General features: G+C 69.8%; 1 protein-coding gene across 8 annotated transcripts in view; it reads right to left on the reverse strand.

Annotated features, from left to right (window-relative positions):
* The window catches only part of NFIC (nuclear factor I C), a 59,259-nt gene that overhangs the window by 35,704 nt on the left and 7,402 nt on the right, over positions 1-16,153 (reverse strand). For all 8 annotated transcript variants that reach the window (XM_064497633.1, XM_064497635.1, XM_064497638.1 and 5 more), the window contains exon 2: positions 556-1,087. In XM_064497633.1, the coding sequence (XP_064353703.1) occupies positions 556-1,087 (532 nt within the window). The remainder of the gene's footprint in view (positions 1-555; positions 1,088-16,153) is intronic.

Consider the following 16,153-nt stretch of genomic DNA (forward strand, 5'->3'; position numbering starts at 1 on the left):
CGGCGAGCTGTCGGGGCGACGCGTGCCGGCACGTTAGCAGCCAGCGATGCTAAACCTGCCAGATGAAATAAGCCCTGACCCGAGCTGCTGTGAGCTTCACCTGCCCGACACGCGGGGAAGTGGCATGAGCCGACGACGAGGACCGCGGCTTAGGGATCTATTCCCGGCGCAGCCAGTGCCCCGGGAGCCGCCGGCGCCGTTGCCCGCCGTGCCTCAGCTTCCCCCTTTGGGGACAGAGGTTTTGGGAGCAGGTCGGTCTCCCTGTCCTCACCCTGGCGAACCAGCCCTGTTTCCCCAGTAAGGCCACGGGCAGCGTGATGGGCAGGATCACTGCTCCAGCAAGCGCCGCTCCTTGCTGCCGGTGCTGCAAGGGGCTGGCAGTGCCCTGCGGCAGCGGCAGGGTGGTGGCACCCACCCTCGGCTGGTGCATTGGGCGCCTCTTGGAAAGGTCCGAAGCAGCCGAGAGGCTGCTCCTGGCTGCAAAACCAGCCCCGGCGGGGAGCGATCCCGTCCCCGTCCCCGTCCCCGAGCCCCGGCCGGGCGCGCAGCGCCTACCTCTCTCGCGGACGAAGTAGGCCAGGTAGAGATCGAGCTCCTTGACGGAGACGCTGATATGGTGGGGCTGGACGCAGAGGATGGGGTTGGTGCACTGGCCCGACTTGACCAGGCGCTCGCCGTCCGTGCTCTCCAGCGGGATCCCTTTGAAGAGGATGACCATGACGAGGTCGAGCCGCCACACCTTGTCCGCCTGCCGCAGGCAGTCGATGCGGCGCATCTTGCCCTTCTGGTCGGGGTTGGAGAGGACGCAGCACGAGGGCTTCTTGCCCGTGATGGAGAGCACGAAGTCCTCGCGGCACTCGGGCCGGATGTCCTTGCGCAGCTTGGCCAGGAGGCGCGAGGCCCATTTCTGCTTGACTTCGGGCTTCTCGCTCAGCAGCTCGTCCTTCACCGCCCTCTCCTCGTCCTTCGTCATCCTCTTCTCGTGCTTCTTGAAGTACTTGCGCTTGCGGGCCTGCAGGTTGAACCAGGTGTAGGCGAAGGCCCGGACATGGGGGAGCAGTGCTTCGATGAACGGGTGGAACTCATCCTGCGGGGAGCACAGGGACAGGCCGTCACCCACCGGCGGCACGGCACGGCCCCACGGTTCCCCCCCAACCCGGGAGAGGCGGGCAGGATGCCTGGGCCCACTCCCGAACCCCCCCCCCGCCGGGGGCTGGCCCAGCGCTCGCAGCTGGGGAGCTGGCACGGGGACACCTGGGTTGTCCCCCAGGCGGGCCGGGCCGCGGGGGACCTCACCGCGCTCGCGCCTTGCCCTACTGGGCTCCGGCCCAGTTTCCCCAGCGCCGGCGGCCCGCTGGGCAGCGGGACCCCCGTGCCCGGCCCCCTTGGCCTGCCGCCTTGGCGCAACGCGGGGGCCCCCCCCCTCTCCTGCCCATCCTCCCGGCCGGCGGCGCGGCGGGGAAGAGCCTTCGCAGCGCCGGCCCATAAATCCCGCCGGCTGCGATTCTCCCAGGCCAATAAACTGCCCGGGATGGCTCGGGTGTAATGGAGCTCAGCGGGCTGCGGAGGGGAAGGCGCTTACGTAACGCGTGCTGTGTCTGCAGGAACCTAACCCGCTCCCCTTCCCACCCACACGCGCCGGGATCCGTTCCCGACAGGCATGGAAACCCGGGCCGACGGCTCCCCGCGGCCGCGCCAGGTGCCGAGCGTCCGCCGGGGCGACCCGCTCCCCGCGGACCCGGGAAGCTCCCCGCGCTCGCCCTGAGCCCGGCCGGCCCCGCTGCTGGCTCCCGGCCCGCGGAGCAACGCGTGCTCTGACTGTCTTTTTCCATTTGGCTGGCGTTTCCCAACGCGGCCATCCCAGAAAGAAAACAAGGAAAGCGCCTCCATCTCCCCCCGGCCTCCGAGCCTTCCCGCATCCGATTCTCCCCGTCCGGAAAGTCCTGGGGGGGAGGATGCAAAAGCGCCCGGGGAGGAGGGAGATGAATAGGTGTTCGGCCTCCCCGGGCCGGGCGAGGGGCTCGGCGTCGCGGGGCCGTCTGCCGCCAGCAAAACAGCCCCGCCAGGTTCCCGGCCGCCTTTGCGAGAGCGCGAGGGGAGGCCAAAATCGCAGCCGATCTGGAGCGGAGAAACCCGAGCACCAGCGGGCCTCTGTGCCAGACCTCCCTGAAACTCCGGGCTCGCTGCTTGCTCCGAATGTGGCTCCGATTAAGGATAATTGGGCTTGCAGCGGGAAAACAGCCCGGGCGCCAGCGCGGCCCGGCCGCTGCCGCGCTCCCCGAGACGCGCGCCCCGGTCGGCACCGCCGCACCGGCAACCCACGGCCCCGCCGGCACCACCGCGCGCGGACTCCCGCTCCCGCTCCGGCCGTCCTGCCCCTTCCCGGCCCCTTTCGCCCTGCTCCGGCGCGAATTTGGCCGCGAGAGCCTTGGCGTAAAGCGAGCGGGGGAAGGAATCCGGCCTCGCGGCGGGCAAGGAAAACACGAGAACTGCGCGGAGCAGCACTTTTGCCCGGGGATTGTTTTTCTTCGCGGGGCGGTTTCGCTCCGAGACGGAGGGTGTCAACGTGGCCCCTTCCCCATCCCGCCGCTCCCCCATGGCTCGGCCTCCTCTAACCATGCCAAGGCGGTTGCTTTGCATTTTTCCCCCCTTTTTTTTCTTGCTTTCCCCCCGTTTCCCGACTGCTTTGCCAAGGGCAAGAGCCGAGCGAGCCCCCGCACGTGGCTGGGGAGGAAGCAGGATTGGGCCCGCGGGGTTTTTCGCTACGGGGCAACGATGCGGAGCAGCACCGAGCCCAGCTGGGCGCTTGAGCCGCCCGCGAAGCCTCCCACTGCCACCGCCGAGGGACCCAGGAGTCCGGGGCTGCTCAGGGGCGGCCGTGGGCAGGACCCCGGCGGGGACGGATCCAGGCGGGTTTGGCCAGATAGATGGAGCAAGCGGACGAGCGGCGACAGCAGCTGACCCCGGGGCAGGCAATGCTGCTCTCTGTCCCCAAGTGACCCTGGCCGGATCGGACGGTGACCCTCGAACCGGCCTCCCACACGGATCTGCCCCGCACGGAGCTCCTAATCCCAAATCGGCCCCACAGCATGGACCCGAGCAAGCCCCGGAGCAGCTCCCCCGGCACGGACCCCGCTAACGGCCAGCGCAGACCCCCGGCATGGACCCTGCCAGCCCCGGGGCCGACGAGCCGCCTCTTCCCCCCACCGACCCCGGCAGCACCTCCGAAAAGCAGCATCGCCCGAGCCACACTGCCGAGGGGCACCCCCTCGCACCCCTGCCCGGTCCCCCCCGCCGCACAGCCCCATCCTTGCCGAGAGACCCCTCTCAACTGTGGGGACTCATCCTGGCCACAGGGACCCATCCTCTTCCCAGGGACTCATCCCGCTGGAAGAGCCATCTCAACCATGCGGATCCATCCCTGCCCGGGGACCCGTCCCTGCCGGCTGCTCCTGGGGCGTCTGCAGCCCCGCACGGCCACGGGGCCCGGTTCCCTCCCCGGCAAGAGCCGCTAATTCAGTGCAGCTGGGCAAGGGCTGGGCATGTGTCTTAAATCAGGGAAGAAGGTCAAAGAAAAGTAAGACAGGAGCTGAAAAAAGAAGCAGCGAGTTCCAAAAACAATACTTGGCCGGGGCGGTGGGCGGCTGATCTTCCTTGGTGGCCGGTTATTCAGACGAAGCCTACAAATTGCTGCCATATCCCGTCCCCGACACCCTCCCCAGGCGGCCAGGGCCGGGGCTGGCCAGAGGCTGAGGTGAGGGGCGCAGCCCCATCGTCCTCGTCCCTGCCGGCCTGCCACGTCCCCAGGGCGCTGCCACAGCCGTGGGGACCCCCGGCACCTCCGGGTGAGCGCGAGGGCCCAGTGAGCCCTGCGCTGGGGAGATGGGCTGGCAGCACCTTTGGGTCCCGCTCGCCCTCGCCGCGGAGCATCCCTTGCTGCCAGGCCTGGCGCGGGCGGGGGGACCCGGCTTTTTGCCGCCCTGCGCTTATGTCCCTCCGGCCCAGCGGCTCGGGGCCGCTGCCGAGGGCCAGGGATGCTCCGTGCCCTCCTGCGGGCCCACGCTCTAGGGCAGCGGCTGGTTTGGGGGGGCTCCGAGCGGCTGCTTGCTTTGCATCACCCTGCTGCAGCAGGGCTGGCCGGACCCACAGCTCGGACCCCCCCCCCCAAAATGCTGCAAAAGGAAGATGCTGTGGCTAAACCTGGCCTCCACCACCACGCCAGCCCTTGCAGCCCCCCCAGCTGCCTCGGGGCGTCAGCCCCCTCCTTTGCCCCCGTGCCGGGATTAAGGCAGCATCGGAGCTGACCCAAAAGCCGGGCAGCTCCCGCAATCCGATCAGCCACTCGACAACTTTCCCTCCCGCCCGGCTTATCCCACGCGGAGATGCCCCCCGGCGTTAATCCGCTTTAGCGGGGCCAGGCCAGGCCAGGGCAGACAGACGGTGCTGCAGCTTTGCCTCGGCTAAAGGCGCCCGCGGGCTGGTTGCCTGCCCGGGGGACGGAGGGTGACGGAGTGGCCTCGAGCGTGGCGTGCCCCAGCCGCCTGGGAGCTCTGCGTCCCTGAAGCCGGCGGAGGGACGCTGGCTCAGGGCTGGGGACTGTCCCCGTCCTCCATGTCCCCACTGGTCCCTTCCTGCCGTGCCATGAGCCGGCAGGCACAGAGCAGCCCGAGACCCCCGGAGCTGGCTGCAGGGACCCGGCCGTGCCTGGGTGTCCCCGTCGCGGGTGTCACCGGTTGGGGTCATCGAGCTTTGCCCCATCAAGAAAAGCCACCGTCACCAGCTCACCCCCACGGTGCCTGCCGTGGTCACGGTGCCGCCGCAGTGCAAGGCGCTGCACGCGCGAGCAACAGCAGCCCCCAGCCATGCAAGCGAAGAAGGAACCGCGCGGGGCGACGGGAAGGACCGAGGGCGCCGCTGGAGAGCCAGGACGCCTGGGCCCTCTGCTCCAGCCCCAGGCCCAGCCCTGCTCCCAAATGCCCCAGCCTGAAAGCGGGCTGCACCCTCCCAGGGCGGCGGGCGGGCAGGGGGGGACGCGAGGGCCCCCTTTTTTCGGCCTCGCTCTCCGGCGAGCCGGCAAAGCTCTGGTTAACTTTCTCTCGCGTTGTTTTTCCTTTGCGCCACCGCGTTTCTGCCGGGCTGGGAAGCAGAGACATGCTGCAAGACCGCAGCAAAGGCTGCTCTCGGGGCATTTCCGGCCGGGAATCTGGCGGCAGAGCTCGCTCTTGGGCCCCTTCCAGCCCGGGCTCGCCGGCCCCGCGAGCGGGGAGGAGCCGCCGCCGGCGGGGGCTACAGCCCGGGCCCCCTCGCGCCCCCGCTCCCGCATCCAGGCACCCCGGGGGGGGGTTGTTATTCCCGAGCTTTCGCCATGGAGGGATTTTGGAGGGCCGCGCGTGGGCCGGGTGTTGCTTTCCGCCCCGGGAAAGCAGCGGCGAGCGGGATCTGCCGGGGCGGGCGAGAGGCGGCGGCGCCCGGCGGCTTGGCGCTGCGAGCAGAACGTGCCGTCCCGCCGCCGCGGCTCGCTCGCGTGAGCGCCTCGTCCAAACACCTCGGGCCGGGCGCGACGGCCCCAATTTTCCAGCGAAAAGAAACGTTTCCTCCGGAAATTCCCGCGCAGTTTTAACGGGGAGGGGAGGAAAGGGGGGGGGGGGGCGCGGTGGCTTCGGCGGCGGGTTTCGCTCCCCGCCGGCATCGCTCGGCGCCGGGGGCAGCGAGGGGCCGTTCCCGCTGCGCGCGGGGAGGCGCGGGGCGAGCGAGCGGCACCTCGGCCCCCGTGGGGACCACACAGGCTTTATTTTATTAAAGGATGCTCAGCCTCTCCGCCAGCCAACCACACACCTCAAAAATGCTGCCGGCTCCGCCGGCCTCGGCTGCTGCCAGCTCCCGATCCCCGGGGCCGGACGAGCCCGGGCAGGGGCTGGCAAGTTGGGCGCTCGGTGCCGCGCCTGCCCTCCCCGGCCCCGCGTCCCTCCCCGGCAGCCCGAGGAGCCCTCGGCGCGGCGGGCGAGACGAGCTGCCACGGCCCGGAGGGATGCTTGCCCCCCAAAAGCCCCCGGCGCTGTTCGGGGCTGAATTTTCCCGAATCCAAGGCCCTTTTGCTCAAGCAGCCGGAGGCGGCAGCCGAGTCGGAGGGGTATAATCCAGCCAGGATCCCAACGAGGGGGTTAATCCACGCGGCTCTGCCCAGCCCGGCCTAATCCGGAGCCTGATTTCACTTCGGCGTAAATCCCGGAGAACAAAAGCGAGGCAGTGGGGAGCAGTGACTGGAGCAAGGCGCAGGAGCCGGGATGCCCGGCTCGGCCCTGCCGCCGGCACCGCCTCGGTGCCTCAGTTTCCCCTCCCCGACACACGCGGGGCCCCTTCGGCCAAGGGGCGCGCGCTGAACGCTCTCGCCCAGCTCCCACTTGCATGTGCAAATCCGCCGGTAGCCGCTTATTAACCGTTCGCAGAAACGGCTCTTGGTAATAAGTTAACCTGGTAATGAGACCTGTTGCAGAGACAGATGCAAATGATTTGAAAGCGCTCATTAGAGGATATTGGAGGAAGGCACTTAGTCCCTGAAATCCACCCAACCTTTCTCGGGGCCGTCCTTGCAACATATTAGAGCCCATTTTACAATAATTGCTCCAGAGGAGGAAATCTATTTGGATTCATCATAAAGTATTTATTAACAAGAGCTTATTCATAATTTCTGCTGCTCTCCGGCACGGCGTGGCCGGGCTTCGCCGCCCGCTCTGCAGGGAGCAGCGAGGCCTCCCGGCATGGCCCGGCGCAGGCGAGCGGCACCAGCACGCGGGGCAGAGGGAAACCGAGGCACGGCGGGCCCGTGGCAAGAGGACCCGGGCGTCCTGTCCTGCCTCCCGCGCAGGAGGTCACGCCGCGGCGCTGCTGAACGCCAAACAAAAGGGCCTTCGAAAACAAACACGGCGGAGAGACAAAGGCCGAAAGTGTTCGCCGAGGAGGGCTCGGCGCGAGCCGGCAGGGAAATGATGGATTGCGGCACGGATGCGCCCTCGCCGCCTCCCTCGCCTGCCTGCTGCGGGAGCCCGGGAGGGGGGGCAGCCGCTTGGGCTATACTGGGAAGAGCAAACTGGGCATGCTGGGATGCAGTGCCTGGGCCTGGCGGCCAGGCTCGGACCGGCCAGCCCAGCGCCGCAGGTTCGAATCCCGCCCCGGGCAGCAGCCGGGGACACGGAGCGAGGCGGTGCCGGGCAGAGCGGGTGGCACCTCCGTGCCCACGGCAGGGCAGCGGGCAGCGGCCATGTCCTTTGGCAGGGTATCGCCAGAGCTAACAGCCCCAGTGCGGGGTCCCGGGTGCCACCCTGGGGCCAGCACCCGCAGCACCTCGGTGCACGGTGCAGCAGGAGGGAGCGTGGCAGCGGGTGAAGCCGCCGGGAAAGCAGCCGGGGCCGGGCCGGGCTGTGCTGGCGTCCTCCGCGCACACACAACCCCGCGCCAGAGCTGCCTCCGGGGCAGAACAGGCTGTCGCAGCCGCGCTCCCGCCGGCCTCCGAGATGGCAGACGCCGGGGTGAGGAACGGCCTGGCCTCGCGCTTGCAAAACCCCGCCGCCATCCCCCGCCGGACCGTGCACCCCTCACCGCCTACGCACCGGCACCCCAAAAAACCCTGCCGAGGCCGACGACCGCCTTTGCAAGCCCCCTGCTCGCGCATCCCTGCCCTGCGGATCCCGCAGCCGTGCCGGGCGCGGGGGGATGCTTCGCCGGGCTCCCGGGAGCCCACGAGGCCGGGCGGGTGCCCGCCTGCCTGCACGTGCCCGCCGGGGCGGGAAGGCGCTGACGGCGCGGGCGGCGCGCAGAAGCCCGGGGAGCTCGCCGAGGCCGCGTCCCCGGGTCGCGGGAGGCCGCGGCAGGCAGGGAACTTGCCAGTCGCTTTGGAAAAGAGCAGGAAGCAAAGCAGCTCCGAGCGCAGCCGGGGGCTCAGGTGCCAGCGCTGCCTGGGCCCGCGCCAGCGCGCCCGGCCCTCCCCGGGGAGGCAGCGCCGCAGCGAGGCAGCCGCCGCCAGCAGCCGGCGGGGGGTGAGAGTGGGGGGCGACCGGTCCCGGGGGTCCGAGCTGCCCCTCGGCTCCGCCGGCCGGGGCGGGAGGGTGGCCAGGAGGCCCTTGGCCATGGGGATGCACATGGACGTGGCATCATCCTGCCCAGCGACAACGCCATGCTGTGCCCCAGCCCTGCGCCCATCACCCTGACTCTGGGCTCCGCGGATGCTCCAGGGCAGCCTGCCTTCAGCCCCCCCCGGACCCTCCTGGAAGAGGGGAGCAGGGTGCCGAGGCGGTGGGGCAGGGCTGGGGACGCCTGGGCCCGGGGCCCCCCAGGCCCGTGAGGCCCCCCATGGCCGGCGGAGCTGGGGCCACGTGGCTTCCCGGCCGAACCCCCCCCCACCCCCGGGGCTTCGAGGAAGGGAAACGTTTTATGGAACTGGAAAAAAAACAGTTTCGCCAGCAGGTCCCAGCGCTGCCAGCTCCTCCGCCCGGCCCTGCGTCAGCGCCGGGGGCCCTGGGCCGGCCCGCTCCCCCCGCGGCCCCTGTCCCTGGTGCCGCGGCCACACGGCGAGGGGACCCCCGCGGCCCCTGGGGCGTCGCTCACCCCAAGGCGGGGGATTTGCACCGCCACGGTCCTGCCCCATGCAGGGAAACTGAGGCACGGAGAGGCCCCACGGCACGACGGGAGCCGCGGCAGCACCGTGGCAGAGGCCGGTGGCGCTCGCAGAGGGGAGATGCCAAGGCCCGGCCGCCGAGCACCCCGTCCCCGCGGGACCCGGGGGGGCTGGGGCCGCCCCCAAGCTCGAGCCTGGGGCTCAGAGCCTGGCTCAGCCCCTGACGCAGGAGCTTTTATTTCCCTCACGGCATATTTTTAGCCCTGCTTGCTCCATCCTGGCCTTTCCGAGGGGATTAATTCCTCCACTACCTACGCTACGGCACATACGGGGGTGCAAAGATGCACCCCAATGCCCTGCCGGGGGGGTCTGCTGGGGGGGGGAACCAGAGGGTGACGGGGACCCATCTCTGGACCCTGTGATGGGAAGCCGTCACCCATCAGATGGGACCGCAGGAGCCACTTGCTGCACCCCATCCAGGGGGTGCCGGGGGGGGGGATGCACAAATCCCGGCCCAGGGGCACAGCCCCCTGAGGCCCAAAGAGACCCCCCCGCCCCAAAACTGCCCCCCGGCCCCGCACTGCTGCCGGCACGACCACCCCCCGCGGCCCCATGCCGCCGGCCAGGCTCGCTCGCCGTGTTTACGGCGCTGCAAATCCAGGGCCCGGAGGCTTTGAGCAAGTCACAGTTTAAAAATAACCCAGGCCTTTCGTGGAGGAGCGGGTGACCTCGCGGGACGATTGGCTGGCCCGGGCCACCGCCACCGCCACCACCACCGCCACCACCACTGCCGCCGGGCCCTGCGGTGGGAGGTGAAGAGTTCAGCCCCCCCGCCCTGGCCCCGCACAAGGCGATTTGGGAGCTGCTTTCAGCTAACTCAACCCTCAGCATCCCACGGCCGCCCTCTGCCCTGCCTAGAGACGGGGAAACTGAGGCACGGGGCGGCGGGTTCGGCGACGATGCCACCCTCCCGTGCAGCGCGGTCCCGTCCCGCATCCCCGGCATCCCGCTGCCGCCCACCCCTCGCCGGCGGCCACCAACACCGCAGCGCCCAGCGCGAGCGCGGCGGGGAGCTCTGCCCCGGCTTTCGGCTTTCCCCAGCCTGCCCGGGCGGCTCAAAGGCTGAGCCGGGCCGGGTCGTATTTCGGGAGGGTTTTGGCGGCGGCCCAAATGCCGGCAGCGGAGGCCCGGGCGGCCCGGGCGCGCGCGGCCCCGAACAAAGGGAGTCTGTTCGGCGCGGAGGGTTCCTCTCCGGTCACCAGCGGCGCCCGCCGGGGACGCGATGCTCGCTGGCTCGCGGGGTCCCCCTCCCCGCCGCGCCGGCACATGGCCCCCAGCCTCGGCCCAGGGAGCTGCCGGGGTGCGAGGAGCCCGGCGGCCTCGGGAAGCACCCGCCGCTCCGGCCTCCGAGCTGGGGCAGCGGGTGCTTGAGCCGGGCCAGGTCGGGGCTGGATCCGGCTCCTGGCCTCGAACGGCCCCGGAGCCAGCCCATGGCTGCACTTCGCGTCCCCCAAGCCACCAGGCACCACCCCGAGCCCAAAGCCCCCCAAATTCAACTTTCTGCTTTGCTGCAAGCGCCGCCGAGTGCCACTTTCCCACAGCCGGAGGTAAACCGAGGCCCGGGGCAGGGCCAGTCCCGCGCCGCCCTGCCTCCCAGGACACCGCCGTGGGACACTGCCCCACTGCAGCCCCAGCGCTGCCGACCGCCCCGTGACGTGGGGCCCGCGAGCCACCGGCCCTGGGCTACCTGCCCAGCCTGGCCCGTGGCCCAGCCCGGCGGCCGGGAACCATCTCATGGAGCAAGAGGGAGGCCGAGGTCCGCGCGGCGGGGCCAGCAGTGCCAGGCCAGGCCCCCGGCCGCTCGGCGACACTGCCCGGGAAGGAAGGGGAGCGGAAGGAAACCCCGCGTGCGGCTGCTTTCCGCCGGCTCCACTCGGCCGGCCGGCTCATGGCGTTGCAGCTCGGCCCGACTAGACCCCTCGCCAGCCCAGGGCTGCTGCAGCGAGCTCGGCTCCAGCTCAGCACCGCAGGCAAAGCGCCGGAGTGGGCCGGACCCGCAGCACTGGGGGATGCTGCTGCCGACAGCCCGAGGACGCTCGGCGGGGAGACGGGGCCGCTCGCCACCGCGCCGGGACGGAGGATAACGGTGCTGCAGGGATGCTCGGCAGCGCCGACGGCACGGCTCCGGAAAGCCCCGGCGTAGCAGGGTCGCGGCGTGGGGAGCATCGAGCGCGCGGCGGCATGAGCACCCACGTGCCCGTGGCGGCATGCAAACACGCCTACGCAGGGGCGTCCCATGGCGGGGGGGGCGGTCGCGGCCTTTTGCCTCCTCAAAACCCCCCTCCGGCTCCTCCCGGCAGCCCGGGGGGCCGCTCCGCCGTCCCGCTGCCCCCAGCCGCACGGAGCGAGGACGCGGCTTGGCCGCCAAACGAGTCCCCTCCCGCACCACCTGACCGCGGCGAGGCGAGGCGGCTCGCAAGCGTGTCCTGGTTTCCTCTGGCGGTACCTCAGGATGCGATGCAGTCATCGCTAATGCATCTGGACTCATTTACCGGGATGAGAAAATGTTTCCAGGTTTCCCACAAAGTCCCATTAAGATCCCAGTATGACTCTATTTTTAGAGCCCTCAGCAACGAGGCTTTGCGAAACCGGCCCGGCGCTCCGTTACGCCGGGGCCCCGCGGGTGCCCGAGCCCCGGCGCCCCTCCTGCACCCAAGGACCCACAAGGGGCACCCAAGCGATTTAGGTGCCCGAGCACCTTGCTCCCAAGCGGGGCACATGCCCATGTGATGGAGCTGAGCTGCAAAAGGGCCATGAGAGGGGCCGTACAGTCCCAGCTTTGCAGCAGGAGGCTGCCTTGGGGCATCTCTGCACCCCAGGGGGTCCCTGCACCCAAGGGTGCTGGCCAGGCGAGATGCCCTCTTGCACCTGCGAAGCCAGCGCGGCCCGAAACCTCGCAGGAGCCTCCGAGAAGCTTCGGCTGAGAGCGTTGGCCCCGCTGGATCCCCGCAGCGCTGACCGCAGCAGGCCCCGATGCTTCCCACGGGAGACTCCGGCACAGGGAGACGAGCTGCCCCCCGGGGGGTCCCAGCAGCGGGGATCCCCCCCGCAGGCCCCTGTGGCCGGGCACCGCTTTCACTCGAGAACGGCTCGGAAACGAAACCCGGCAGGAAGCAAAAGCGAAAGCCGCCCCCGGGGCGCTGCAGTCGGTCCCAGGGCAGCCTGGACCCGGGGTCTGCGCCACGAAGCACCCCGAGCCCCGCGGGAACCTGCCGCCCCGCGGGAACCCGCTCAGGGGGAAAACGCCGGGAAATGCTGACAACGGGGGCTTGAGCTTTGCTGCGGTGCCGCAGCCGGGCGCCCTGGGCTGCCCCACAGCACATCAGCCATCACGGTGGACATTACACTGCTTTTCCCACCGGTATCAACAGGTTTCATCGCGGGAAAGAACCGAGATTTGCACCTATCCATGCAAAAGGTGCAAAACCCCCCGCAGAGCACCACCACGCCAGCCAGGGCGTCAGCGGTGGCTCCGGCGGGTGACGTGCCCCAAGCCCGCGCTAACGTTTCAGACCACCCTATGCACCGCGGACCCAGGCAGGCTGCACGCGTCTCCCATCGCGGCTTTCCGCGGCCGGAGGCGAATCCTGCCCCGTTCTCCGCACGCGCACGGCGCTGCCGCACGGCTATCTATAGCGATGAGCTCAGCTCGGCCCGGCAGCTCCCTTCCCGCTACGGCAGGCACCGGCGGCCCAGACCTGGGAAAGCGATTAAACCATCGCACGCCCGAGGCTTTTATCCCTCCGGACGCCCACTGCCTGCGCCGACAGGTTTTGATTTCAAAGGCCGCTTGCACGGGGGCTCCACGAAAAGATGCAGGGAGCAGGCGCAGAGGGACGGGGCAGGGGACGGGGCGGCCGCGCTGCTCCCACGGTGCCGGGGACCTCGGCCGCCGCTGCCCCGCCGCGGGCACGGAGGGGCCGGAGGCTCCCGCAGCGCCGGCGGGGGGAACGCGCTCGCCGCCTGCAACGCGTCTGCTGCTGCAGGGCCAGGGAAGGGGGGGCCGAGAACAGGGGAATTTCCCTGGCTTTTTCTACAACAAACTCCTCGGCTTGTGCAATTAGAGAAATTTGTTTAACAAACTCTCGGGGGAGCAGAGCGGGAAGGTGGGGTGGCGCGCAGCCAGGGGCTCTGCTCGCACAGGCCCGTCTCCCTCCCGCGCGAGCCGCTGATCAAAGCCCGGCGTTTCGGAGAGGAAGAGGAGCGGCTGCCTTCAGCATGCCGGCGGCTCGGCCCGAGCGGAGTGGCTCGGCCCCCCGCACAGCGGTCCCCGCAGCATTGCTCCCCGGTGCCGGCAGCGCCCCGGCACCCGCAGGTCGCACGCGGCCGGCCGGCCCGCTCGCCGCACCGTGCCCGCGCCCAGCCGCAGCCGCGCTCCCTCTCCTCCTCCCGCGATGCCATTTCCATGGAAAACCCTTTACTCGGCACTTTTTGCCGGCGCTGCCTCATTTGTATGCACGCCGCGGCGCTCGCCCGGCCTGGCGCACAGGTTACTAAAGGAGATTTTTGCAGCGCGGCGCGGCGCGGGTCGCGTTACGTTTCTTGCTGTCTCACTTTCCCGAATGGCAGGGCAGGAGCCAGGGGACCGCGGCGGGGGGGAGGAAACGGCAGCTCCCGGCTCCGGCCCAGGCACCGCGGGACGGGGCAGCTCTGCAGCGAGCGGCGTGATCGCGGCTCCCGGGGGAGCGCCGGCAGGTCCCCGCCGCTCTCCATCCTCCTGCCGCAAGGTGGGAACCGCCGGCGAAGCGGGGGCCCATGGCGGCCGCCCCGGCGCAGGCTCCGCACCGCGGCATCGCCCGTCCCGGCACCGGCAGCGGGAAAGCGGCGCCTCCCGTTTCAGCTGGGCTAGGGGAGAGGGGAAACGTCTCGCTTGGAAAATCAGCGTTTCTCTCTTCCCCCCCCCCGGCCCCGCTTTGCAAGCGCAAATATTTCTTGGGTTTTTCGTGATCAGAAACACGTTGGGGGTTTTTTTTGGACAAAAGCCGGGCAAATACCGCTCGCCTGGGAGGGGAATGCAGGGGCCCTTTGCAAGGAGAGTAAAAGCCTATTAAAAAACGAGATAAAAACCCAGTTAAAAAAAAAAAAAAAGCAGCAGCAGCAGCTCCACCTGGCCCCAGACCCCAGCAAACTCCCGGGGGCTGAAGCAGCCCCGGCGCAGAGGGGTCAGCGGTGCCCGCTCCCAGGCTGCCCGTGCCAGGCGGTGCTGCCCGACGGCGCTGCCCGGCCTCTCCCGAAATCTTGGCCTGGATACGGGCAGCCTGGAGGGGAATGCCCGGCGGGAGCCTGCCCAAAGCCCGGGCCTGGGGATTTTGCCCAAAACGCTGATTATAGATGGCTGCTGGCTGGTGAAGGGAGGATTAATGCGCTTTTAAAGCGGCGGCGAGCTAACCGATAAATCAATCCTTGGCACCGCCTGGCCCGCGGGTCCCCCCAGCGCGGGATCGTCGCCACACCTGGGCCCTGGGATCCCTTCCCAGCTCCTCTCCAGGACTTGGGAAGAGCCTGGGCTTGGCCGGTGCCGGCGCTGGGTGCCGGCCAAGCTGGCACAGCGCGGCGCGGACGCAGGGGATGCCTGCCCGGGGCCGACATGATGGATGGAGAGCAGCGCGCCCGGGCCGCTGCCAGCCGCTGGGTGCGGGGCCCGACTTGTGAACGTCCCCGCCGTGCCCAGCGCCCGGGACCCGCGGCGGGATGCCCGTGGCGGGATGCCCCGCGACGGGATGCCCACAGCGCGATGCCCGCATCCCTGCCAGGCTGGGCAGGGATGCTGCATCGAGGCCCTGCTGTCTCCAGAGCCTCCAAAGATGCTCTGGTACCCGAAGGCACCCTGGACGCTGGGATCCACAGCTCCCAGGCGCTGCGGGAGAGATCCCCACCGCCCGCTCGGCCCCGGGGACCTGGCACCCGTGGACGGGGGGGGCTTTGGGGGACAGGCCCCCCCCCAGCTGGCTGCCGCCCCGCCGCCAGCGCGCAGCCCCTCGCGGCGATGCTCAGCGCCGCTCGGGCGTGCTGGCACATCCATCCCCGCACAGGAAGAGAGGCAGCATGGACGGGGGCGGCAGGCAGCCAGCCAGCCTGGCGCAGAGAGATTTTGCCTTCCCCCCTCCTCTCCTTCCCCCTCTCCAGCAACGGAGCCTGGCGACGCTCCCCCGACCATGCCACCACCGTCCTCGTCCCCTGCCGGGGGGTCGCTCGGGCCCGGACACAGCGGCCACGGTGGCAGGGAAGAGGCACGGGGCGAAATGGGCCCCAGTTGGGCTGCGATGTGCCCAGGGCGGCCCAAAGCCGCTCCGACACCAGCCCTGCCCCTCCAGACCCCGCGCTTGTCCCTTTGGGCCACCGCCCGTAGCGGGGGAGGACACCGTCCCCCCTTTCTGCGCGGATGCAAAACCCAGGCAGCGCCCCGGGAGACCAGGATTTACACTGGGTCTCCCAATATTATCACGGTCACGGTGCAATGTCTATCCAAGCTGGAAAGGAGGCCGCAGGCAGCCAGGGTCAACGCGTTGCAGCGAGAGAGGCTGCTGGCTCCGCTTTGCTGGAAAAGCCCCAGGCTGAGGCCTTTCCAAAGCCTTTCGCATGCCCGGCTCTCCAGTCCTCAAGGTAGGACGAAAGAAAGGGATCGGTAACAAACGCAGCTTTGTGCCATTCCGGCTCCTCCAGCCATAGGGAAAACCCAGGAGAGCCCGTCCCTGTGGGCGCCCGTCTCCCCGCGCCACTCTGAAGCCAAGCAGGTCTCCGGCGAGCGCTGGGAGCCGGCGGTGGGAGCGCGGCCGTGCCGACGGGGCCGGGGAGCCTCGAACAAAGCCCCGAATTCACTGCTGGCAACGCGCCGGCGCTCCCGTGCACGGGGCACAGGCTGAGCGCGATCCCGGGTAAAACCCCTTCCGCACACGGCAGCTATGGAGACAAACAACTCCTATATGCCCGGCCTACATTTGCACGGGTAAAGCCACCACGATCGGCAACAGCCCTAAACCCAGGCTGCTGCCGGGCTGCGGTGCCTCGAGCACGGCCGAGGCTTTTCAGCCCTTTCCCGGCGCTCTGCAAACACCGCTGCTTTCGCCGAGCCGCGAAAGCAAGAGCTTTTCACGCCGCCGTGCCGCAGCCTCGCCACTGCAATCCGCGGGCCGGGAGGGCAAAATAGGGCCAGCGGAAAGGCTCCAGACTACAGCTCCCAGCATCCTTCCCCGGCCTGGGGAAAAGGCAACAAACCCAAGCGATTCCCCACTCGCTTCGAGACGCGCTCGCAGGGAACCCGGGCCCAGCGTTCGCTTTGTCTCCCCGGAGCGGCTCCCTGCGAAAGCAGTTGCACGTGTGCAAGCAACCCCACGCCAGCTTCGGCTTCGCTCGCTGCTCCCGGCAGCCCGCGAGAACCGGGCCCTGCTCGGGCCAAGCGCGTTTGCACTGCCGAGCACAGAGAAAAGGTGCAAATAAATCGACCGAGAAGGCGAAAGCCAGATCCACCAACGGGCGTGAACA

The sequence above is a fragment of the Dromaius novaehollandiae genome, chromosome 25, assembly GCF_036370855.1.
Source record: "Dromaius novaehollandiae isolate bDroNov1 chromosome 25, bDroNov1.hap1, whole genome shotgun sequence".
NCBI classification, from domain to species: domain Eukaryota; kingdom Metazoa; phylum Chordata; class Aves; order Casuariiformes; family Dromaiidae; genus Dromaius; species Dromaius novaehollandiae.